At 45.4% G+C, this 26,250-nt stretch overlaps 1 protein-coding gene across 2 annotated transcripts in view; it reads right to left on the reverse strand.

Moving 5' to 3' along the window:
- The window catches only part of SIGIRR (single Ig and TIR domain containing), a 126,709-nt gene that overhangs the window by 91,018 nt on the left and 9,441 nt on the right, over positions 1-26,250 (reverse strand). For both annotated transcript variants that reach the window (XM_030201204.1, XM_030201203.1), the window contains exon 2: positions 7,295-7,484. In XM_030201204.1, the coding sequence (XP_030057064.1) occupies positions 7,295-7,484 (190 nt within the window). The remainder of the gene's footprint in view (positions 1-7,294; positions 7,485-26,250) is intronic.

Raw genomic sequence — 26,250 nt, forward strand, 5'->3', positions numbered from 1 at the left:
GGGGCACTTGGATAGCAGAAGGGACTGGGTGGGAGAAAGATGGGGTGAGGGGGACTCGGATGGGCAGAAGGGACTGGGTGGGAGCCAGATGGGGTGAGGGGGACTCGGATGGGCAGAAGGGACTGGGTGGGAGACAGATGGGGTGAGGGTGGGGGGCATTTGGATAGCAGAAGGGACTGGGTGGGAGACAAATGAGGTGAGGGGGACTCGGATGGGCAGAAGGGACTGGGTGGGAGACAGGGTGAGGGTGGGGGGCACTTGGATAGCAGAAGGGACTGGGTGGGAGCCAGATGGGGTGAGGGGGACTCGGATGGGCAGAAGGGACTGGGTGGGAGACAGATGGGGTGAGGGTGGGGGGGGCACATGGATAGCAGAAGGGACTGGGTGGGAGACAAATGGGGTGAGGGTGGGGGCACTTGGATAGCAGAAGGGACTGGGTGGGAGACAGATGGGGTGAGGGGGACTCAGATGGGCAGAAGGGACTGGGTGGGAGCCAGATGGGGTGAGGGGGACTCGGATGGGCAGAAGGGACTGGGTGGGAGACAGATGGGGTGAGGGTGGGGGGGCACATGGATAGCAGAAGGGACTGGGTGGGAGACAAATGGGGTGAGGGTGGGGGCACTTGGATAGCAGAAGGGACTGGGTGGGAGACAGATGGGGTGAGGGGGACTCAGATGGGCAGAAGGGACTGGGTGGGAGACAGATGGGGTGAGGGGGACTCGGATGGGCAGAAGGGACTGGGTGGGAGACAGATGGGGTGAGGGGCATGGATCTGGAACTGGGGTCTGAAAAGTGAGCAGGAGGGAGAATGGGGTCATGCCTGGGGCAGAGGTGGATGGGAGAATCAATGGATCTGGAACTAGGGGCAGCCGCAGGTGGGAACTGGGAGCCGAAAAGAGGGGGCATTGAGAGAGGGGGGATAGATCCTGGATGGAATGGGGAGTGAGAGGGAGGGCAGACCCTGAATGGATGGGAGGGGGAAAGAGAGAGGGCAAATGGTGAATCGAAGGAGCAGAGAGAAAGGGCAGACAGTGGATAGAAGGGAGTGAAAGAGCAGACAGTGGATGGAAGGGGCAGAGATAGAGGGCAAATGCTGGAGGGAAAGGAGAGAGAGAGGGCAGATGGTGGATGGAAGGGGGAGAGAGAGATGGCAGACTGGGGCAGATGGTGGATGGAAGGCACATTAGAGAGGGCAGACACTGGATGGCAGAGAGAGAGCGAAGACAGATGCTGGATGGAAGGAAGACGGTGAAAAGAAGATGAGGAAAGCAGAAACCAAAGACAACAAACTGTAAATATATATTTTTATTATTTTGCTTTAGGATATAGTATTTTAGCTGTGTTAATAAATGTTTATAAATAGAACATGTAAATAAGGTAATCTTTTTATTGGACTAATTTTAATACATTTTGACTTAACTTTCAGAGAACAAAACCCCCTTCCTCAGATCAGGATAGGATACTGTAACAGCACTATACTGTATTGACCTGAGGAAGGAGATTTTGGCCTCTGGAAGTTAAATGTATTAGTCCAATAAAATGGTATTATTTTATTTTCTGTATTTGTTTTATTTCTATTTGTTAATTTGTAAAGTGGTGATTGGTATTTGTTAGTTTTTTCAAATTTACATCTGCTGTCTTTATATTTTGCACAGTACTAGGAGACATTTTCTGTTTCTGTGGCGTTGCATTGTATGCAGAGTCTGGCATTGGGGGTTCAGTTTAATTTTTGTCTAAATAGAAAGTTTATGATTACTTATTCTATAGTGGATTAGGGTGTATCTGTTTGTGAAAAAGACATGGCTTTCAGTTGGCATTGACTGTGCAGGATCGACGATCTGTACTATTCTGTCTGGTTTCGTTTTACAATAGGTGAATTGATGTTCTAGTGCTCACTGTAGTGCTTAAGATGCTTTCCTTTTCCTTGTGTGACTCATAGAAACGACTGCTTATGGTATGGTAAAATTGCTCTATAGGTCGTGTTTTGTATTCTCGGTATGCCTAGTACTGGATTTGGGGGGGGGGGGTGTTAAAAAAATGACCGGCCCCGGGTGTCAACTACCCTAGCTACGCCACTGCTGCCGACGTCTCCCTTCCCTTGCACTCGTTGGTTCCCTCAGTGTCCCGCCTTCTTCTGACGTCAGAAGAAGGCGGACACTGAGGGAGCCAAGAGCGCAAAGAGAAGGGAGATGTCGGCAGCGCTCCGCTTTCACTGACGCTGCTGCGACCAGAAGTAAAAGATTTAAAGGCCCCAGGGCGCGGAGGGAAGGGCAGAGAGGCATGGATGGGAGGGCAGAGAGGCATCGATGGGAGGGCAGGGCCCAGGGAGAGGACAAATTGCTGGAAGGGGAGGGGAGAGAGGATTGCTGGCTATGGATGGAGGAGGGAAGGGCAGAGAGGGACAAGGATGGACATGGGGGCCCAGGGAGAGGACAAATTGCTGGAAATGGAGGGGAGGGGAGAGAGGAGGATTGCTGGCTATGGATGGAGGAGGGAAGGGCAGAGAGGGACAAGAATGGACATGGATGGGAGGGCAGGACCCAGGGAGAGAGGAGAAATTGCTGGAAATGGATATAGAGCAAGAAATGAAGAAGAAAGGAGAAAAGTAAAGAAATAAATGGAAAGGAAGCCCTGGAAATGGAGTTAAGAGGACAGATAGCAGCAGAATCAGATACTGGACCAGCATGATTGAAAAAAGAAAGTCACCAGACAACAAAGGTAGAAAAAAAATCATTTTATTTTCATTTTAGCATTTGGAATATGTCCACTTTGAGAATTTACATCTGCTATCTTATTTTGCAATGTATACCAATTTGTTTCTAAGAATATTGCTGACAATTCCTTTCAGTGTGGCAAGTGGTGAGCGATCATTTTCATGGGGGGGGGGGGGGGTGATCATTTTCACGGGGGGGGGGGGGGGCGCCAATTGATAGTCTGCAGGGGGGCGCCAGAGACCCTAGGCACGGCCCTGCCTCCCGGCTTCCCCGACTATCAAGGCTACTTTGTTTAGCAGCGGAAGCAGCCCCTGCAGCAACAACAAGAAGCCTGATTGAGACCGGCGTCGGATTTTCCCTCTCTGCTTGCATCACGACTCCCACCCTCACGCAAACAGGAAGTGTCCAAGCTAGAGCAGCACGGGACATGGGAGAGGGAAGGATCTGACGCCGATTCTGGCAGCATGTTATCGCTGCAGGGGCTGCTAAGTAAAGCAGGTTTGACGGTCCCGGGGGGGAGGGGAGAAACTGGTGCTGGACTCGGGGGGGGGGGGGGGGAAGGGGAAAAGAAACCGGTGCTGGACTCGGGAGGGGAGAGAGGAGGAAAAGAAACCGGTGCTGGACGGGGGGGAGGGGAACAAAGCAGTGCTGGACTGGGGGAGGTGGAGAGAGAGAGAGAGAGAGAGAGAGGGTATACAGTGGTGTTGGACTCAGAGAGGGGAGAGAGAGGGGAAACAGAAAGCGGTGCTGGACTCAGGGAGGGGGGGGGGGGTGGTTGAAGGCAAGGAGGTTAGATAAAGCAGGTGATGGAGACTATCAAGAGTTTTGACCAAAAGCAATAGTACAATCTATAGAAAACAATAACAAAAAGATTATTAGAGGTAAGGGACTACCTATGCCTGGTCCATCTGTAAAAAATCTAAAGATGTTCTATTTGATTAGGTAGTGCCTTAAAAGGTGGGGGACAAAATTATTATTATTTTTTTTTACAGCTTTTCAGTTTATTTGAAAGCTTCCCATATGTAGATATAAATATCACGAAGTAACAATTGAATATCACTAAAACAGCTTAAAAATATTGTAGCTAATAGAAACACCAGTAATAAATGCTGTATTTTTGTGCTCATTTTTCTACACTGTTCTATATAATACAGATGGCCAAATTTCAGTGAGGCTATCCTGTTTCCTGATGGGTTCATGTTAACTGTTGCAATCTGCCTTGGGAAGCCTGGTGTTATAAAGACGGACTTGAGGAGGAAGATGGTGGACCATAGGAGAAGGAGGGAAAGTGAGTGAGAGAAGGGGAGAAATGCTGGACTACAGATGCAGCTACACAAATCCTGATAGTTTGCTCCTTCCTGGATTGTGTACGCACAGTAAACCACATTTAGCATGCTTTCACTTCTGGTGTATGGTTTGCTGCCTATACAAACTGGAAGACTCACGGCATTAGGGATTTGTGTAGCACAATATGGAGGAAAGGGGGAGAGAGGGGATAGGGAATTGTTGGACCATACTGGTGGAGGGGACAGGGAGAGGGGAGAGGGAAATGCTGGACCACAGTGGTGGAGGAGAGAGAGGGGTTGTGGGGACATTGAGATGCTGGGCTACAAGGGTGTAAGGGGAGATATTGGCATGGTGGAACAATGTGGGGAGAGACCATGGCAGTTCTCAAGGAGAGATGAGTGAGAGGAGGATGGTAAGTACAGAGGGTAGAATTGTATAATGCGGAGTGGGTGAAAGAGAAGGGAATATGAGGCCAGGAGAGGTAAGGGTGAGAGGAGAAGATGGAAAGCTGTTAGGTACTGGTAAGTGAAATATAGGTGGAGGACTGAAGTGTGAGACGATGAAATCTAGGGGGAGAGAGAAAACAGAGAAAAAGGAAATGTGTCAGAGACAGATATAGTGAGGGAATAGAAGAGGAAAGTGAAGAAAGGACAAATGGACCGCACCCACTGGAAAGAGAGCAAAAGACATATTTATTTGTTACATTTGTATCCCACATTTTCCCACCTATTTGTAGGCTCACTGTGGCTTACATAGTACCGGAGAGGCGTTCGCAGACTCCGGTGTAAACAAATACAAAGTGATATTGTGGTAATATAAGGTTCATGTGGCATAGCCACATTAGGGAATCGTACAACGGAAGAGTTGTGTTATGTCCATAACGTTCTTTAGTTTTGTTGTGTTGCAGAGATCAAGCATTTATGTTGGATTGGTAGGGTATGCCTTTTTGAACAGGTTAGATAGGAAAACAAAAGAAGAAACTGGGACCAACAAGATTGAAAAAAATAAAATACCCAGACAACAAAGGCAGAAAAAAGTGTTTTATTCTGAGTTTATTTGTTGGAATATGTTAGCTTTGGGAAATGTGCAACACGGATGTCTTTGTAATTTTTTTTTCCCAGTAGAGGAAATACATTTGTGCTTTCATTTCTCCTATGCACATGCCTAGTTTGAATTCCTGGGGTTCCCAATTCAATTTTTATCTTTATATTTCTAATTTGTGATTCCTTGTTCTGTATTTGGTGTGTGACCAAGGTGTGGTATTCTATGAGCAAGTAGTTTCTGCGTACAACTCTGTAGCGGTTCCACTTTTTCTGTTTCACCAGTAGTAGTTGTATTGGTGTTCTAGGGCCCCATAAAATATTTGTAGTGCTGCCTGTTAAGTAGGATTCTTGTTTAAATTAGTGCTACTGTTCTATAGCAGATTTGCTTCGCGTATGTCGAGTTAGGATTTTTTTTCAAGTTTTGTGTTATTTCACAATGTGCCTGGTAATGGATTTATTTCACTATTATTGAGATGATGTGAGAGTCATAATTTTTTTATTTTTTACATTTTTGTATGGTAACTCCCATGGAGAAAATGTGCTAGTTATGATCTACACCTGTTGTTATGGAGGAGATAACGTTTTTGTGGACACAGAGCATGTTTACATTTAACATATAAGAACTGATATACTGTTTCAGACCAAGGTCCATGGGAATTATGTGTGCAGGGTGTAATGGATGCAAGCATCATCCATCATGTGTGTCCTGACTGAAAAAAAGTTGAGAACCATTGGCTATGGAGTCACACGGGGAGCTGCACAACACTTGATCCAGCATTTCTCCCTCTTTCCCCTGTCCTGCATAGTCCTATATCTCTCTTGACCTTTCTCCTTGGCGGACCTCCAGCAGCATTGACAAGTAAAGCAAACTGCCTCTGGCTGGCCCCACAAGTGTTCCCTGTATAGGTTTTTAGTGTCTTTTTGCAGGTTTTTGTGTTATTTCATAAACTGGCTCTATTTGACAGTAGGCTCTGGGGTAAGGGCTGTATTTTTGCTAGTTTAAACTTAACTGGTCAAGCCAATAATCAGTGTTGACCAGTTAAATTTAAACTGGTCAAAGATATACCTGCTATTTTGGTTACCAAATTTGGCCGCCAAACTTAGCCGGCAATGTGCTGAATATCGGTGGATAGTCAGTTATATCGTGCGATATAACTGGTTATCCACTAGGTGCAAACCAGCAATATTCAGTGAGAGAGAGCCAGCTATCTCTCACTGAATATTGCCAGATAGCCGGCTGCCGTTTAACTGGCCAGGAGCCATTCATGGCTGGTTAAACGTTTTTAAAAATCAGGTGAGATATGTTTGTAATACAGGAATCTCTCGACCCTGTTGCTATCATTGTCATAGGATACGACAAGAGATAGGGACCATCAGGCCCATCCAGTCTGCCCAGTCCTAGTATTGGGACAAAGCCATAGATCCCAAAGACTTTTCTATCACTTCTTAGTAAACAGAAATCATCTGTACATTTTGCATACCCCATTTCCTTTCTTTTGAAGTCAAAGGAGAGCTTATTGTGAGCAGAGAGACCTTTGGGAATAGGGAAGGGTGGGGTGCATGGCAGCAGAGTTATCGAGTTAGGAAAGTTATCTGAAAGTAAGGCCAGATGTTCAGGTGAACAAATGCTGCACTATTACTTCCAGCAGAAAATATACATATAAACTATAATAGGGGCAGTTATGAAATATGCCAAAAAAAGTCATAGCTTGACACCCATAGCGAGCATAAAGTCCTAAAAGCTGGCATATGTTAGACGTTTGTACCTTGATGAGCTTTTCTGATAGTTGTGAGTCTCTGAACAACTGGAAAGTACCAAACTCTTAAGTCCATGCCAAGAGTCTTGGTGTTTGTGTGTCTATAAATGTTGGTCACTATAAAGTAGGGATTCTTAAACATTTTTTGTTCCCACATCCCTTTAATTGATCAATGAACCCCTTGCATCCTCTTCCAATAGTGACTACTGACAGCTACATAAGTCGCTGTTAGCCACCATTAAAATTATTGAAGTACACAGTTATACTACCAATAAGTATCCTAATAATTGCTTGTTTCAATAACTTGCCTCAGATTTCAAGACCCTTCTCTTTACCGCATTTGACCTCTTCCCACACCCCCAAGAGGTGCGGACACCACTGGTTAAAAACCCCTGCTCTAGAGCCTCAGTCCCATGAAAGGAAAAAATAGTAAGAAAACTTCAGATGCATACAATCATAGACAGAGAATATGTCACCCTCCACCCCAACCTACCTGCCATGGCCAGTCCTACAGCAAAGGTCGTGTTTTCTACCTGCTCAGGTAGATCAGGTATGTGTTTCCAGCACCATTGGTTTGTAGGCAGCAGACAGTCAGGCAGGCGGGGCTCCTCTGTTTCACTCTGCACTGTTGAGATGGCAGCAGTTCCTGCTCCAGTGAAGGTGAAAGTCTGAATACCTGGAGACTTGCCACATATAAAGAAAAATGTTGTGGGCCTTGGCTCACTCTGTGCAGTGTGGTTACAGAAGGTTTAGATCTCAACTAGGCGGTGCCCGGACCTGAGAAGGTTAAAATACCAACCCATCAGCAGAAAACAGAAAGTATCTGGTTAATATGTAGCAGAGTGAAGCTTAACCCTTTGAATGCTCAGCATAAAGGATCCTCATCAGCTCACACATGCTTGCAATGGCCTTCTGTCCAGCTTCCTCCTCATATTTCCCCTATTCTTCTCCCTATGTTCTCTATGCTCAGAAGCAATGGAACACAATGAATTCTACACATTACAAGCTGTTGCCCTCTATACACAGTGAAACACAGAGCCCGTGCATTAAAGCCCACTTTAGAATACACCTGTGATAAGCACAATAAAAGTGGTCATGCAGAAAATAGTTAGCAACATTAAACTATTACACCTGTTCAGTCCTCTGAAGGGTGAAACACAGCTGACAATTAATGGTTACAGAACTTTGTTTGTTGAATGAACACATTTTCTTTCACAAAACATATGCTGTATGTTGTATGATCCAATACAAATACCCTACCACAAACAGCAGTTTGAAGCTCTGCATGCAACAGGAAAGTGTCAGGCACCCAAGTTGGTGTGTGTGACAAAAGCGTCAGTCACAAGTAACACATCCAGTGCGAGTGGTACTGTGTATCGAGATCCATATCCATCATGAAAGTGTCAAGTACACTACTCAGGTAACTTTTAGAAACTAGAGTTTTTGTCTTGAAACACAATGTATAGAAATGAGGCAAAGCTGAGACTGTTTGCGGATTAGAGGACTCAAAGAATTGGAACTAAGTACAGGTCACTTCAGCTCTATCTCTGTAGTCAGATCTAGTCTGAGCAACAGAGAGTTAACTGAACAAACTAGCTAGAATCCCGATGAATAAATGTGAAACGTCCACTTGAATGTTCATGTTTCCCAGAATTTGCTTGCATTTGACATATAGTAATACAGTAAATGATATGAAAGAAAGACCAATAGACCCATCCAGATCTGCCCAGTTTATTTATGTACAATTATTTATATTCCACAACTATCTACAGTTCTAGGTGGGGTACAAAAAAGGATCATAAAAACAATAAAATATACAATCCAAACCAACACATTCAAATCAATCACAAGCAGACATATCAGTAATTATATATTTTCACATACACTTACTGAATACCTGCAGAATAATGATAATCAATTACCAAATGCCCGATAAATCAAAGAGCTCTTCACTTGTTTTCTAAAAATATGGTTATTGTCACTCTGGTTTTCTACTGCTTGGGTGGATAGGCATATAGAGCTTCTGTTACAAAGCCGCACTAGCAATTCCCACGCGGCAAATGAGTCCATAGGAATTGAATGGACTTCCGCTCATTTGCTGCACTGAGAATCGGTAGCATGGTCCATAACTTCTCATATATTACTACTTTTGTATGTATGTATGCTTTTGGCTATCATTCTTGTGTGACTGATACAGAGTTTGAATGGTTAAGGTAGTTAGTTCTTTCCTATCTATAATTGGCATTCTTTTCTGTTATTGGTTTTTATTGTAAACCACTTTAATTTACTTGCAATGAAAGCAGTATAGCAAATTTAGGGGTCTTTTTACAAAGGCATGCTAGTGTTTTTAGCGTGCACAAAAAATAAGCGTGCACTAAATGCTAGAGACGCCGATATATTCCTATGAATCAAATTTACAAGACCTGACTTTATAAATGTGGGGAGCCTTTCATATATATCTCTATCATCTCCCAAACATTCACTCTTTTACATTCTATAAATATATTCCATCTGCTTCCCAATATATGTTAAAGAAACTTTTTCTTTATGGGGATAATCAGAATCTTCATCAGCAATCCCTTACGGGCACAGCGTCCCTCATATTTAGGGCAACCTCTCTCTCTCCACTGCAACTGTCCCCGACACCTTCAAGCATGCTGTAGTCACGCCACTCCTCAAAAAACCATCACTAGACCCTACCTGTCCCTCCAACTACCGCCCCATCTCCCTCCTACCCTTCCTCTCCAAGACACTTGAGCGCGCAGTCCACAGCCGCTGCCTTGATTTTCTCTCCTCTCATGCCATCCTTGATCCGCTTCAATCCGGTTTTCGCCCTCTTCACTCGACAGAAACAGCACTTTCTAAAGTCTGTAATGACCTGTTCCTTGCCAAATCCAGAGGCCACTACTCCATCCTCATCCTCCTGGATCTATCCGCCGCTTTTGACACTGTCAATCATGACTTACTTCTTGCCACACTGTCCTCATTTGGGTTCCAGGGCTCTGTCCTCTCCTGGTTCTCCTCCTATCTCTCCCACCGCACCTTCAAAGTTCACTCTCATGGATCTTCCTCCACCCCCATCCCCTTATCTGTTGGTGTTCCCCAGGGATCGGTCCTTGGACCCCTTCTCTTCTCAATCTACACCTCTTCCCTGGGCTCCCTGATCTCATCTCATGGTTTCCAGTATCATCTCTATGCTGATGACACCCAACTGTATCTCTCCACACCAGACATCACCGCGGAGACCCAGGCAAAGGTATCGGCCTGCTTATCCGACATTGCTGCCTGGATGTCCAACCACCACCTGAAACTGAACATGTCCAAGACCGAGCTTATCGTCTTTCCACCAAAACCCACTTCTCCTCTTCCTCCACTTTCTATCTCAGTTGATAACACCCTCATCCTCCCCGTCTCATCTGCCCGCAACCTCGGAGTCATCTTTGACTCCTCTCTCTCCTTCTCTGCGCATATCCAGCAGATAGCCAAGACCTGTCGCTTCTTCCTCTTTAACATCAGCAAAATTCGCCCTTTCCTCTCTGAACACACCACCCGAACTCTCGTCCACGCTCTCATTACCTCTCGCCTGGACTACTGCAACTTACTCCTCACCGGCCTCCCACTTAGCCATCTATCCCCCCTTCAGTCTGTTCAGAACTCTGCTGCACGTCTCATATTCCGCCAGAAACCGATATACTCATATCACCCCTCTCCTCAGGTCACTTCACTGGCTTCCGATCAGATACCGCATTCAATTCAAGCTTCTCCTTCTTACCTACAAATGCACTCAGTCTGCTGCCCCTCACTACCTCTCTACCCTCATCTCCCCTTACGTTCCCACCCGTAACCTCCGTTCACAGGATAAATCCCTCCTCTCAGTACCCTTCTCCACCACCGCCAACTCCAGGCTCCGCTCATTCTGCCTCGCCTCACCCTATGCTTGGAACAACCTTCCTGAACCCTTACGCCAAGCCCCCTCCCTGCCCGTCTTCAAGTCTTTGCTTAAAGCCCACCTCTTCAATGCTGCGTTCGGCACCTAACCCTTACCGTTCAGTGAATCCAGACTGCCCCAATTTGACTGCCCCTATCGGACCGACCGTTCACTTGTCTATTAGATTGTAAGCTCTTTGAGCAGGGACTGTCTCTCTTTGTTAAATTGTACAGCGCTGCGTAACCCTAGTAGCGCTCTAGAAATGTTAAGTAGTAGTAGTAGTAGTAGTAGTAGTGTAACTTCCTCATAGATCAACCCAATATTATCCGTTTTTCTTTTTTTCTTTTCTGTCCTTTAACTCTTCATAATTTCCACTTAGCAATTTAAACAAGTACTAGACTGTTTCACTTTTACTTATAAGTAGCAAGGTACTTAGCTTTTTAGCAGAGATTTTTGCAAACGAGCCACGAGGTTTGGCTCGTTTGCAAAAATCGTTGCTAAAAAGCTAAGTACCTTGCTATTTATAAGTAAAAGTGAAACAGTCTAGTACTTGTTTAAATTGCTAAGTGGAAATTATGAAGAGTTAAAGGACCGAAAAGAAAAGAAAAAACGGATAATATTGGGTTGATCTATGAGGAAGTTACACGGTGCCCTAAATATGAGGGACGCTGTGCCCGTAAGGGATATATTCCTATGGGCATCTCTAGCATTTAGCACATGCTAAAAACGCTACTGTGCCTTTGTAAGAACATAAGAATAGCCATACTGGATCAGCCCAGTATCCTGCTTCCAACAGTGGGCAACCCAGGTCACAAGTACCTGGCAGAAACCCAGTTAGTAGCAACATTCCACTCTACCAATCCCAGGGCAAGCAGTGGCTTCCCCCATGTTGTCCATCCCAATAACAGACTATGGACATAATATCTGGAGTTGTCATAGAGCCTGGTATCTACTATCACTAGCATAACTTTGGAGAGTGGGAGGGTGTCAGTGACCACTGGGACCTGTCAAACAAGTGCGGGAAAATTGTGCTGAGCGCATGCTCAGATACAATTCTCCCGCACTTCTACTCCTTGATCAGAGATAATTGCGTTGCTTAAGTTTGCATGCATTATCTCTGATCATCGATGCAGAAAAGCCCTGCGCTATTCCAGCGCTATTTTTAGAGCGCTGTTTGGAACAGCGCAGGGCTTTGGATCATGAGGGCCTTAGTTTGCACTCATTTTCAAAAGAGAATTGGAATTAACAGCCAATTATTGGCTTAAATTGGTGTTAATTTGCCACCAATTGGCAGTCGTGCATGCAGCTGATCTTAGTCTCTATGCTAGAAGCTATCTATACAATTTCTGTTGGGTGCAACTCCTAAGAGATTGTAGCTGAAGAAGGGGCATAGGTGGGTCAGGAATGTGGCTATAAATTATATGCACAGGTTATAGAATACTAGGAATGACGTGCATAACTGCCAATAGTTAGACACGAGCACAGCCTTTGACATGGCGTAAGTACTCATGCCCAAGGTTAGGCATGAAACTGGGAACTTTGCTAGTGTTCTATGGTTCAATAATTTTTATTGATGAACAGTATAGTAAACACAACTGACAGCATTGATACATCCATTTTCGTGTACTTTCACTTTATACACTTCAGTAATTCTCATCTACTGTAACACCAAAATTTTTTATGTTTTCCCCCTCCCACCCCCCCACCCCACAACTTCTAACAGATGATAATGGTTCCTTATCTTATCACTGTGAATAGTAACCGCTCTATCCAATTAGCTAGAGGGACCAGTTAATCGAGCATATGAATTTGCATCACTAAAGAATCACAACTCTATACTCTAATCAATAAAATGAAGATACATTATAACATAATCTAGAGACCCCCAACCCCAGGCGAGCCACTCCCATAGTCAATATGCATTCCAACGTCGCATCACCATAACATATATCCCAAACCTACCCCCCATCCCATCCCCTTTTCTCCTTCTCCTCCCCCCTCCCTTAGATTATTCTGATGATTCCCAGAGTCAAGAGGAGCCTCATCTGAGTTAATTTTATACAACACAATGAAATTTATCTATGCGTCCCGTAAGCCTTAATCCTATGTCTTAAGCTGGTCACTTCCCTATCTTGCTTCCCCCCTTGCAACCTGTGTCCTATAAAGGCAACAATACTCAAACTCTCTCAATTTTTTTCTTTTTTAATAAATTCAACAGGAAACTTCTCCCTCTGGGGGTCAGAGTATTCCATAAAGGTTCCCATTGTGCCTGAAACTTCCTGCCTGGCAAACTGTCAAGATCATGAATCCCACACCTGTCCACTCGCATTTGCTTTATAATCTGGGATCTCCATACCTGCTGAGGCGGTTCTTCACTCTTTCTCCAATATTGTAAAATAGTTGTGATTCCAAAGTAAATTGCTAGCCTAATGAAGGCTTTGAAGCCTTCCAGAGGATCCCGCGAATACTTGAATGCATTAAACAACATTAGAGGATCCCAAACCACAGTGCAACTCCACATCCCCTCTATCCCTTCTAGCATCCTGCGCCAAAAGCGCTTCACATATTTGCAGTGCTAAATCATATGCCCCAAAGCAGCTGAAGCTTCCTGGCATTTTGGACAATCACCATTATCTGCAAGCCCTGCGCGATATGCTCTGTATGGGGATATGTGTGTCCGCATGAACCACCTGTATAGTTTCTCTCTTTGTGGTATGGAAAGCCTCCATTTATACAATGACTTTAGAAACATTTCACAGGTGTTCACGGAGACCTAACTTCTCAAATCTCTGGTCCATTCTGAGGCCAATTTAACCACATCTAGTTCCATGATCATATCTTTTAACTGCTGATGGTGAAATCTCAATGGCACCTGCAATTGAGCCCCCAATGTATAATCTTCAGAAATTACCTCCACAACATCTTCTGTTAAATCAGACCAATCTAGGGTACCCACATAATGCTTTAATTGATAGTATGCAAAATAATGATTTGACGAAATCTGATATTTTAATTGCAGTTCTGGGTATGAGTACATCTTGCCTTCCTCATTCACTACATGAGCTAAGTATACTATTCCCTTTTCTGCCCATCTGGTAAAAACACTCCTCCCCTGCCCTGGTGGAAAGGCCGGGTTGTCACAGATGGACATCCATGGGATCACCTTGGCCGAGAAGAAGTGTCGCCTACATAACCAGCGCCAAGTTTCCCTCAGAGCTTGCAGTACTGTGTGTCGTTTAAAGGCATCTTTAGGCAAGGTCCCTCGTGTGTAGTAGATAGCTAAAATGTATCCCTGGAAATCTAGAAGTTTCTAACTCTGTCAAAGAGAACTCTGAGGACCCCCTATACCAGTCATTAATATTCCTCATAGAACAGGCTACCGTAAAATATTTAATATTTAACAAACCCATTCCTCCTCCCTCCCGAGGAGACGCAGTCAGTTGATATGGGATCCTAGGCCTCCTCCCCTGCCATAGATATTCCTGTATCATACGCTGTAGCTTCCCTTCGTCTTTGCGTTTCAGAAATAAGGGTAACTACTGGAATACATAAAGCCATCTTGGTGCAATCACCATATTAAATAGTGCTATTTTGCCCCACACTGTGAGGGGTAATTCCCTCCACATGATCAATTTATTTCTGGTCATATCTAAAAGTGGATCAATATTATCCCGGTATAAGCCAGCTCTTGTCCCAGAGAGATAGACCCCTAAGTACTTCATTTTGGAATCCACCCACTTAATGGGAAAGTTCCCTGACCAACCCTTATGGGTATCAACGTCCATTGGCATTGCCCCTGATTTATCATAATTAAGGGTAAATCCTGATAACTGGCCAAACTCCTGGATGAGTCCCAGTGCCGCCGGGAGGGATCTACGCGGGTCTGTAAGTATCAAGAGAATGTCAGCAGCATAAGCTAATGCTCGTATCTCATGCTTCTCCATTGTCACCCCTTGTATCTCTGTTGTTGAGTTCAGTAATCTCAATAAAGGCTCTAATGCCAAATCAAACAATAAGGGAGAAAGGGGGCAGCCTTGTCTTGTTCCCTGCTTAACTTGAAATCTCTATGTTATTCCCCCATTGACTGCGACTTGGGCAAACATATTTGTATATAGGGCCTTAATGGCTCATTGTATCTCGCCAGGGAATCCCACCCAATCTATGGTTTCAAAAAGGAAGTCCCAGCTTACTTTGTCAAAAGCCTTAGCGGCGTCCAAGCTTACCACCATCCCTGGAATTTGCTGATAGCGGCAATGAGCCATTGCCAACAAGGCCCTCCGCACATGTAGTACTGAGTGCCTCCCTGGGATGAAGCCCACCTGCGCCGGGTCTATGATAGATGGCAGACACTTCGCCAAGCGTCTAGACAATATTTTTGCTAGTAATTTAATATCAACATTGATAACGGATATGGGTCTATACGACTCAGGCTCTTCTGCTGCCTTCCCGGGTTTCAACTAGTGTTCTATAATGGCAGTTCCACAAGGAGGCACTGTTATAGAATTCATGCTCAGCGCACATCATCCTGGCACCAAAATTATATTACAGAAACCAGTGAAGAGGGCCTCAGGTGGAACGACGACGTGGAAGCAATCATGAAAGGAAGCAAAATTTATTGAAAGACCTGACATAACCTATGTTATGAATGGAGGAGTGGCCTAGTGGTTAGGGTGGTGGACTTTGGTCCTGAGGAACTGAGTTCGATTCCCACTTCAGGCACAGGCAGCTCCTTGTGACTCTGGGCAAGTCACTTAACCCTCCATTGTCCCATGTAAGCCACATTGAGCCTGACATGAGTGGGAAAGTGCGGGATACAAATGTAATAAAAAAAAATATGTTTTGGCAAATGCCTGTGTCAGGAGTCTTTTGGATGGGATCACAGAACGGTAACCATGCTGTCTTAAGTGCTGAAGCTGCCAGTATCTTCATTTATTCTCATTCAGTGAAGACGTTTATGAGAAGATATATAAAAACTCTACACACTAAAGTGGAAGGTATAACATTGGCTGTGCAGCAGAGAGCCAACATAATAGGGAAAAAAGGGGTTAATTTGTGAAATGTTTTAGGAAATTTGGGGTTTTAAGGGAGTGACATTGAAATAATTAATGTAATATAAATGCATTACGGGTTGGTAAATTTAGGACATTTGTGAAAAGGGTGGCAAATTGGAGGGAAAGAAAATGCTTTCGAAGCAGGGAGTGGTTAATTGTGTATTGAGGGAGGTGTTAGTGTTAGCAGGGGAGAATAAGGAACACTGGGTGGGAAGGAAAAGTTGTGTGAGGAGAGGAGAGAGGGTATCTGTGTGGGTGAAATTCACCCGCCTGACCCAACCTGGTGAAAACTGGGTTGTTGGGGGGGGGGGGGGGGGGGATTGGTATTTTGGAATCAGGGAGATGCGGGGTTCGCAGCTTGGTTGTGGGGTATTAAGTTTATTTCTGTAAATTTGGCCAGAATTTCAAATCATAGGGCCTAAATTAGGCCTAGCAATGTTGGTCTCGTGTGCGTCACTGCCACGGTATGGGGCACTACCCAGTCGTACCTTGGTTCGTGGGGTGGGTAATGGGAAAGATTTGATGGGAGGAGGTTAAATGGTGAAGCTAGTACGTTACTATCTAGCTACATGGGTGTTGAAAAAAGTTTATGATAACATGTTTGAAAAAGGTTAAGATTGTAAAGTTTATGATAACATGTTTGAAAAAGGTTAAGATTGTAAATCTGACATTCAGTAAATAAAGCTGCAGCCAGTGACTTGTCAATTTGAGAAATATAATTGCCTCATGTGTGCCACTGGATTTAGGTTTCTGTGAAGTGGCAAATGAAGCTTGCAAATGCCAATGATATGTGCTGTGATCCCATTCGATAGATTCCTGACACAGGTATTTGCCGAAACACGGACCATGTTGTGTCCTTTAATAAATTTTGCTTCCTCTCATGATTGATTCCACTTTTTTGTTCCATTTGAGGCCCTCTTCACTTTTTTGATGCACTGTTGGTTTTGTGTTGCTGTTTCCCTCCAATCTGCTTTGCCAAAATTATGATGCCATTTATTGAACTTGCTTCAAAGCAGCAGCATACTGAGGGTGGAGCGGTAGGGGTGGTCTGCCCCAGGTGCACACTGCATTGGGGGTGCAGGGAGCAGCCATGTGGCTGTCGGCTCCGCCGGTTCCCATCTCCCTCTGATGTTACTTCCTGTTCAGGGGCAGAGGGAGCAGGGAACTGGCGGAGTCGACAGCCACGTGGCTGCTCCCAGCACCCCAGGAGGTAAGAACAATGCACTGGGGGGGGGGGTGTTTTCAGGTGATGCGCTGGGCGATGACGATGCTGCACCCAGTGGGGGGGGGGGGGGGGGGGGGATGCGCAGCTGCAATCCGCCCCGGGTGGCAGCAATTTAAACCTGAAGATGAAAGAAGGGTTGCTGCATAGGATAGTAGATTACAGTCGAGATGGTTCACAATGATAACAGGAAAAAAATTTGTGCCACAGAGAAATGCAGATTCTGTAAAGAAGAGCTGAAAATGGTCACTCATTCCATAGCTGGCTGCAAAGATCTGGTTACAGGAAACCTGTATTCAGACAATACGTTAAGGCAGCATGTCTTGCCCACTGGAAATAGTGTAAACACTATAACCACCGGACATAGTTGTAAAGGAAAAGAACACAAGAAAGACATTGAGCTCCGGGCCATGGAGGAGCTTTGGAGCGGAGGAGCGGCGCCGGTCGGAGAGCGGCAGGCGATGAAAGGTGAGAAAGGTACCGACTATAGAGCGGATAGTGGCGGGTGACCAAGCAAGCTGCACCCACTACCCTCCTGCAGCAACGAGAGACGACCAGCCATCTCCATACCAGGATCCACACAGCCGCGAGACCCCGAAGTGACCCAGGCCATTGCCTTTTCCTCTTCCTAGCTCCTGCCCACCCACAAACGCCACGCCGGAGCTGCGAACCCTCAGTGACCCGACAGCACACCTGAGCCCTACTATATGGAAGAGCATTCCTGGAAAGACGCACAAAGGACGTAAAAACACGTACCGGAATATGTCTAAACAGTTTCCTACCGCCAACCATTGTTACAGCTCTCAAAGTCACGGAGACTCTGCGTCCTGGAGCAACACCTCCAATTCACCTGACTGTGAGTAAATTATCTGTATCTATTTCTAAAAAAAAAAAAACCAAAACAAAGACCCAAGTCGAACCACGTACCCTATCAAACACGGCATACCAAGAGCCGAAATTGAACTAATGCCAAAATGAATACCAATAAATTACTCCTAGCAATTTACTCCTTATCACTGATCCATCTAACACTAACTACCCCACATGCAGAAAGTAACACCATCCCCATACTACATAATCACCAAAGACTGATTAGATACACTCCACCTCATCAAACCGACAACAACCAAAACAAAGGAAAAACACCAACATGCGGACAACCACAACAGAAGGGAAAGAAACCCTATAACAAACCCACAATAACAAAGAAACGACAACTAACAAAAATCCACACAACACCAAACACAGACGACCCACACCAAAAAAATTCAAATAGGCTACATCAACGCCAGATTCGTAGTAAACAAAACAACAATAGTAACAGACTGGATCACGTCAGAAAACTTTGATCAACTTTTCATCACTGAAACCTGGATCCATGATCTAAAGCACCCCATAATCCTAGATCTCTGCCCCCCAGGATATAAAATCGCTCACTAGACCAGAAAGGAAAAGAGAGGCGGAGGCATAGCATTAATCTATCCATTCCAGTTTACCATCGAAACTACTGCCGAGTCCATAACACCCCAACTTGAAATTGCCTCAATCAGAATCCACAACAAAACCCTGCTTGATCACCTGAATTGTCTCTTGTTTTATAGACCACCAGGTAATTGGAATGAAGGCCAGACAATCTTCACTGACTTCATTTCGAACACATGTGCAACCAGTGCATTTTTTCTAGCGAAAAAGGTGCCGGTAATCAAATGCTAGGCCACCCTTCAGGAGTAGGGTGATCACTGAGGGACCCACCCCACAATAGCCAGGCCCCCTGCAACCAGTCACAGATCTATGACAAGGCAGAATTAGTGTGTAGAGCCTGAGCTCTTTCATTAGAACTTGGGGTCCATGGGTCAATTTTAGCAGACAATGGAAAAGGTGCCGGTACTCAGTACCCCCTCAAAAAACTCCCTGTGTGCAACCAACGCCAATATACTAACATTAGGAGACATTAACCTCCACCTAGAAGACCCAAACTCCACAAACGCCCGAGAATGTAAGGAATTCCTCCACTCATGGGATCTCAAATGGTCTCAAATGCAAGCAACCCATGTCAAAGGGCATGCACTCAACCTCATTTCACACAAACTGTCAACAGACCAGAACCTAATAATAACAGATATCAAATGGTCAGAAACACTATGGACCGATCACTACAAACTAAACCTATCCCTAAAATGGGGGAAGAAGGGCTCAAACCTCACACAAGAACACACAACCTACAGCACCAGAGGCCAAATAGACCCGAAAACATTCTGGCTACAGATATACAATAACGAATGGACAGCACAAACGGACTCCACGCACTATCTCACAGAATGGGATAAAAGATGCAGAAGTATACTAGACGAAATAGCACCCTTACGAACAAGAACCTCACATAGGCATAACGCTATACCATGGTTCAACGATGAACTTCAAACTAATGATGCCCCTACTAGCCAAGTCCTTATCTGACCAAGGTCTTAACCCTTTCATCTATACGGACGATGTCACAATATACATTCCTTACAATCATGATCCGACAGAAATCACTAACAAAATTAAGCTCGGCCTGAACATCATGGACTCATGGGCAAATGCATTTCAACTAAAACACACTATCTCATCCTCTCATCCCAATACAATGTGATCAACCCAGGGGCGTATCGTGGGGCCACAGGGGCCTGGGCCCCCGCAGATTTCGTCCTGGCCCCCCTCCCGGCGCCAGCCCTCCTCCGCTGCCGTTTCTTACTTTTGCGCCGAGGTCCACTTCCTCCTGCGCCTTTAAAAATATTTCTTCAGCTGGCGGGGGACCCCAACCCCCGCCAGCCAACCCGAGGTGACGTCTTTCAAGTTCTTTGTCCGCCATGGCCGACGTGCTGGAGTTGAGCGGCTGAATCCAGTTCAGAGTCTGACTTCACAAGACGTCCGAATGTCGCACACGATGTCAGACTCCGAACTGGATTCAGCCGCTCAACTCCAGCACGTCGACCACGGCAGACGAAGAACTTGAAAGACGTCACCTCGGGTTGGCTGGCGGGGGTTGGGGTCCCCCACCAGCTGAAGAAATATTTTTAAAGGCCCAGGAGGAAGCGGACCTTGGCGCAAAAGTAAGAAATGGCAGCGGGGGAGAGCTGGCGCCGGGAGGAGGGTGGAGATAGTCGTTGGTGGCGGTGGGGGGGTCCGGTAATGGCGGCGGGGGGGGTCGTTGGTGGCGGGGGGGCTAAAATGTGACCCCTCCCTCTGGCTCTGGCCCCCCCCTACCGCGGGAGGCCAGATATGCCTCTGGATCAACCCCACAAATATAAACAACTCAGATTACACCCTCCCCATCTCAGACAGCCTGAAACTCCTCGGCGTTACAATCGACCACAACCTAACACTAGAGAACCACGTGAAATCCACATTTAAGAAAATGTTCCACTCAATGTGGAAACTCAAACACGTGAAACCATTCTTCCCGAAACATTTCGGAACCTGATACAATCAATGATACAAAGAGGCATATTTTCAAAGCACTTTGGGAGGCTAAGTTCCTAGGTTTCTATGGAACTTTGGGAGGCTAAGTGCTTTGAAAATATGCCTCTAAGCCACCTAGATTACTGCAATGGAATTTATGCGGGATGCAAAGAACAACTCATAAAGAAACTTCAGACCGCTCAAAACATGGCAGCCAGGCTTATATTTGGAAAAACACAATTCGAAAGCGCCAAGCCCCTCCATGAAAAATTGCACTAGCTCCCAATCAAAGAACGTACTGCTTTCAAAATTTGCACCCTGGTTCATAAGATTATCTACGGCGAGGCCCCGGGATACATGACAGACCTCATCAATCTACCAGAAATACAACCGGATCAACATGAACATATCTAAACCTCCACTACCCAAGCTGCAAAGGACTCAAATACAAATCAACTTATGCATCCAGCTTTTCCTACATAAGCACACAACTATGGAACGCACTACCAAAAGCCGTGAAAACAACCTATAACCACCTAAACTTCCGGAAATCACTAAAAACCTACTTGTTCAAAAAGGCATACCCTACCGACCCTACTTAAATACCTGAACCCTGCAACACTACGAAACCAAAGAATGTAATGGATATAACTTAACTCTTCCTCTATACGATTCCCTAATATGTTTGTTGCACATGAACCTTATTCTACCATAACATCACTGTGTACCTGTTTATACCGGAATTGGCGAACGCCTTTACGGTACTATGTAAGCCACATTGAGCCTGCAAATAGGTGGGGAAATGTGGGATACAAATGCAACAAATAAATACATTGATAAATTTTCAGTGCCAAATGATTATTCTGTAGAGAGAGAAGATCCTCAAGTACCAAGAAATTCAGTCAGAGACCAAGAAAATGTGCAGAAAGATACAAAAAATATTACCTCGTGCTGGGTGCCACAGACTTGATTTAAAAGCAATTTCCAGGCACTCCTTGATAAGTTACCTGTGCACATTACATCCAATGAACTCCAGAAGGAAGCTTTCTGTTTCATGTTGCAAGAACTACGGTGGACCTTAGCAGTCACCAACTCCCTCTACCCTTTCCCACCCTTGTTGGGCAGGTGAAAAGTGCACATGAAAATTGAAATACTGTGTAAACAAGGAACTTGGAAGAAAGCAGTGCAAGTGTCACTTCTCTGCTCTCCATCACCCACAGAGCTGTGTCCGCCTGAACTCTGCACGCAAGGGTCCCCAGCAAGACCTATATCCTACAGTTCCTTTTCTTCCCAGTGTGTGACCTATTGGCCTGTTCCCTCCAAAATGAAAACCCACAGCTTTGCATTAAAAAAATGTCAAACTACTTTTTACCTGGATCTAGCAATGGCCCACTGCGCTGTGCTGAGTCTGCTGTTGCTGCTGTGTAAACACCGTTCATGCAGGGCTTGGCTTGGTGTGCTTTGCTATGTGTAAACATTCCCAGAGTCGGGCTCCTGATACTGCCTTGCTGGAAGGAAGGTGGGGGAAGGTCTGTTTGATGACTGCTGCTGGCTAATGGTGCACTGTTTCCCAAGGAAGGATCAGAAAGAACGTGCAGCTTGCAGAAGGCAAGGGAAATATATTTCTAGGCCATTGCTACCATCGCAGAGTGTTAAGCTACTGGAAAATTAATTCAGGTCAGCTGGTGGTATTCACTGTAGATACTTAAAGCAGATTTTTAAAAACCCCAAAACATTTCTATACTGAAATACCTTCTTGATTTAATTTATTTGTTTGTTTGTTTGTTGCATTTGTATCCCACATTTTACCACCTATTTGCAGGCTCAATGTGGCTTACATTATGCCCTAATGGTAGGGTTGTCATATTTTGTCCTCTGAAAAAGAGGACACGTCCCGCCCCCTGCCCTGCCCATGCCCCGCACCCCGCCCACACCCCGCCCCTTCCACATTCTTGTCCCGCCCCTGTCATATATTCCCATCCCCCTGGGTCACATATTCCCCTCCCCTGCCCCCCCCCCCCCCGTCACCTCCCCTCCCCCGGGTCACCTCCCCTCCCCTTACTTACTATCTACTGCCCTGGTGGTCTAGTGACGTCTTTGGGTCAGGAAAGAGCCCCCTCTTTCCTGCCTGGAGCTCTGTCCTTGCCCTGCATCCTGTTGCTGTGACGGTCTTGGGATTCAAAATGGTCGCCGAGAGTTGAAGTCTCACGTGGCCACTTCAACTGTCGGCGACCATTTTGAATCCCGAAACCATCACAGCAACAGAATACAGGGCAAGGCAGCACTCCGGGCAGGAAAGAGGGCGCTCTTTCCTGCCCCGAAGAGGTCACTAGACCACCAGGGCAGTAGATAGTAAGTAAGGGAAGGGGAGGGGAGGCTAAGATAGGCCCACCGCCCGCCCGTTTGTCCAGAAAGCCAGACAAACGGGCGGACTGGCAAAACCTATCCGGGTAAATCCGAACGTATGGTAACCCTACGTAATGGCGATCGCCATTTCCAGAATGAGAAATACAAAGTGGTATTGCATTAAAGTTGATAAGTGACAGAGTAAATTAAGCAGTCAAGTATAGAGAGTTGGATATGTGTGGAAGAGATCACATTTGTTGATCTTGGTGGTATGTCTTGTTGAAGAGATGGGTCTTCAGTATAAATTTCGTTGTCTGGTATTTAGGATGGATCATTGTGGTATGCCTTTTTGAACAGGTTTGTTTTTAGTGATTTTAGTGATTAACTGCTATAGGTGGGTCCTAGCATCTATTCAAGCTTTTCCATAAAATCCACTTTCTATCTGTGGCTCCCAACATACTTGTTTCTCTTATGAGATAGCCTCCTACTCATAGGACAAGACCTGCCACAATTCCGCTTACTACCCCCCCCCCCCCTTTTTCTTTTACAAAGCCATGCTAGTGGCTGCTGCGCGGGAATGCAGACACAGTGGAGCAAATTGAGAGCTTGATTGATCAAATGAATGGGCTGTGTCGGCATTACTGCACCAACAGCTGCTAGCGCGACTTTGTAAAAGGGGGCCTAAGTTTGCTACCTCACTTGATCAAGCCCTTAGTTTGCTCCACTGTGTGCATGGGATTTGTATAGAAACATAGAAACATGACGGCAGATAAAGGCCATATGACCCATCCAGTCTGCCCATCCTCTGTAACCCCTAATTCTTCCTGTTCCTAAGTGATCCCACATGCTTATCCCATGCCTTTTTAAACTCTGGAACAGTCCTCAACTCCACCACCTCCACCGGGAGGCCATTCCACACCTCCACCACCCTTTCTGTGAAATACTTCCTTAGGTTACTCCTGAGCCTATTCCCTCTCAAATTTGTAGTATGCCCCCACATTCCAGAGCTCTCTCATTTGAAAAAGGCTCTCTTCCTGTACATAAATGCCCTTGAGATATTTAAACGTTTCTATCATATCTCCTCTCTCCCTCCTCTCTTCCAGCATATACATGTTGATATTCATAAGCCTGTCACTATAATTTTTGCATTCAAGACCGCTTACTAATTTTGTAGCCACCCTCTGGACCGACTCCATCCTGTTTATATCTTTCCATAGGTGCAGTCTCCAGAACTGCACGCAGTACTCCAATGAGGCCTCACCAGAGACTAATACAACGGCATTATCACCTCCTTTTTCCTGCTGGTCATGCCTCTCTTTATGCACCCAAGCATCCTTCTGACTTTGGTAGTCGCTTTTTCTACCTAGCCTCACTGAGTTAATACTAGCTAATTATTTCCATGCCTAGCAAGAGTATGGGAGGCGTGGAGGCATATTTTCAAAGCACTTAGACTTACAAAGTTGTATGCTAACCTATGGAACTTTGTAAGTCTAAGTGTATTGAAAATGAGCTCCATAGTTCTCTGGGATAGGTATGCACATTATTTATTGGGATTTATTATCCGCCTTTATGAAGAGATTCACTCAAGGCAGTGCACAGCAGGTACAGCTCGACATAAAATTTATAATTTGGTTAACTGCATAGCAATAGTAATAGATCGAATATAAGCATAAATACAATCAATGAGGTAATTTTGGAGATGGCAAATAGATTCCTAGTATGAGAGTGAAAGAGAACAGGAAAGAGGCTTGTGTAAGCAGTTGGCGTTAAGATGTGACCACAAGAGGAATGAGAGCTGCTCATTTCCATAGATGAAGATCCTACACGTTCTCATTTTCAAATGTGGTATATGTCATTGAATGCAGTGGCGTACCTAGGGTAGTTGACACCCGGGGCAGGTCATTTTTTAAACACCCCCCCCTCCAAAATCTAGTACTAGGCATGCCGAGAATACAAAACACTCAGGACCTATAGAGCAATTCTAGCATACCATAAGCAGTAATTTCTACAAGTCACACAAGGAAAAGGAAAGCATCTTAAACACTACAGTGAGCACTAGAACATCAATTCACCTACTGTAAAACGAAACCAGGCAGAATAACACAGATCGTCCATCTTGCACAGTCAATGCCAACCGAAAGCCATGTCTTTTTTACAAGCACAGATACACCCTAATCCACTATAGAATAAGCAATAACCTTTCTATTTAGACAAAAATTAAACTGAACCCCCAAGATGCCAGACTCTGCATACAATGCAAACACCACAGAAACAGAAAATGTCCCCTAGTACTGTGCAAAACATAAAGACAGCAGATGTAAATTTGAAAAAACTAACAAGTACCAATCACCACTTTACAAATTAACAAATAGAATAAAACAAATATAGAAATAAAATAATACCATTTTATTGGACTAATACATTTAGCTTTCAGAGGCCAAAAACATCCTTCCTCAGTCATACAGTGTAGTGCTGTTACAATATCCTATCCGGACCTGAGGAAGGGGGTTTTGTTCTCCGAAAGTTAGCCAAAATGTATTAAAATTAGTCCAATAAAAAGATTACCTTGTTTACATGTTCTATTATAAACATTAACACAGCTACAATACTACTTTATCCTAAAGCAAAAAAAATTAAAAATATATATTTTATTTACAGTTTGTCGTCTCTGGTTTCTGCTTTCCTCATCTTCTTTTCACTGTCTTCCTTCCATCCAGCATCTGTCTTTGTTCTCTCTCTGCCATCCAGTGTCTGCCCTCTCTGCTGTCTCCTCCATCCAATGTCTGCCCTCTCTCCCTGCCCCTTCCATCTACATCTGCCCTCTATCTCTGCCCCTTCCATCCACCATCTGCCCCTGTCTGCCCTCTCTCTCTCCCCCTTCCATTCACTGTCTGCCCTTTCTATCCCTTCCATCCACTGTCTGCCCTTTCTCTCTGCCCCTTCAATCCATCATTTGCCCTCCCTCTCCCCATCCATCCAGGGTCTGCCCTCCCTCTCCTCCCCCTTCCATCCAGGATCTGTCCCCTCTCTCTTCCCCTTTTTTCAGCCCCCAGTTCCAGCCCCACTATCCCACCAGTCCCCAGTTTCAGCCCCAGTCCTTTTCTCCCACCAGTCCCGAGCTTTAGCCCCAGCCACTTCTCCCTGTCCCCTTTTAGCCCCCAGTTTCAACCCCAGCCCTTTTCTGTCACCAGTCCTGAGCTTCAGCCCCAGCCACTTCTCCCTGTCTCCTTTTCAGCCCCCAGTCCCCACAATTTCAGCCCCTGCCGCCTTTCAGCCCCCAGTCCCAATACTAGCTCCCTTATCCCACCTACCCTCCTTCAGCCCCCAGTTTCAGCCCCCTTCATCTACATGCCGTGCCCCCCTTTTCAGCCCGACCCATTCTCCCACCTGACCCAGGCATGCCCCATTTTCCGTCATGACCCCTTCTCAGACCCTAGTTCCAGCCCCCTTCTCCCATTTGA

The sequence above is a fragment of the Microcaecilia unicolor genome, chromosome 4 (assembly GCF_901765095.1).
Source record: "Microcaecilia unicolor chromosome 4, aMicUni1.1, whole genome shotgun sequence".
Classification (NCBI taxonomy): Eukaryota; Metazoa; Chordata; class Amphibia; order Gymnophiona; family Siphonopidae; genus Microcaecilia; species Microcaecilia unicolor.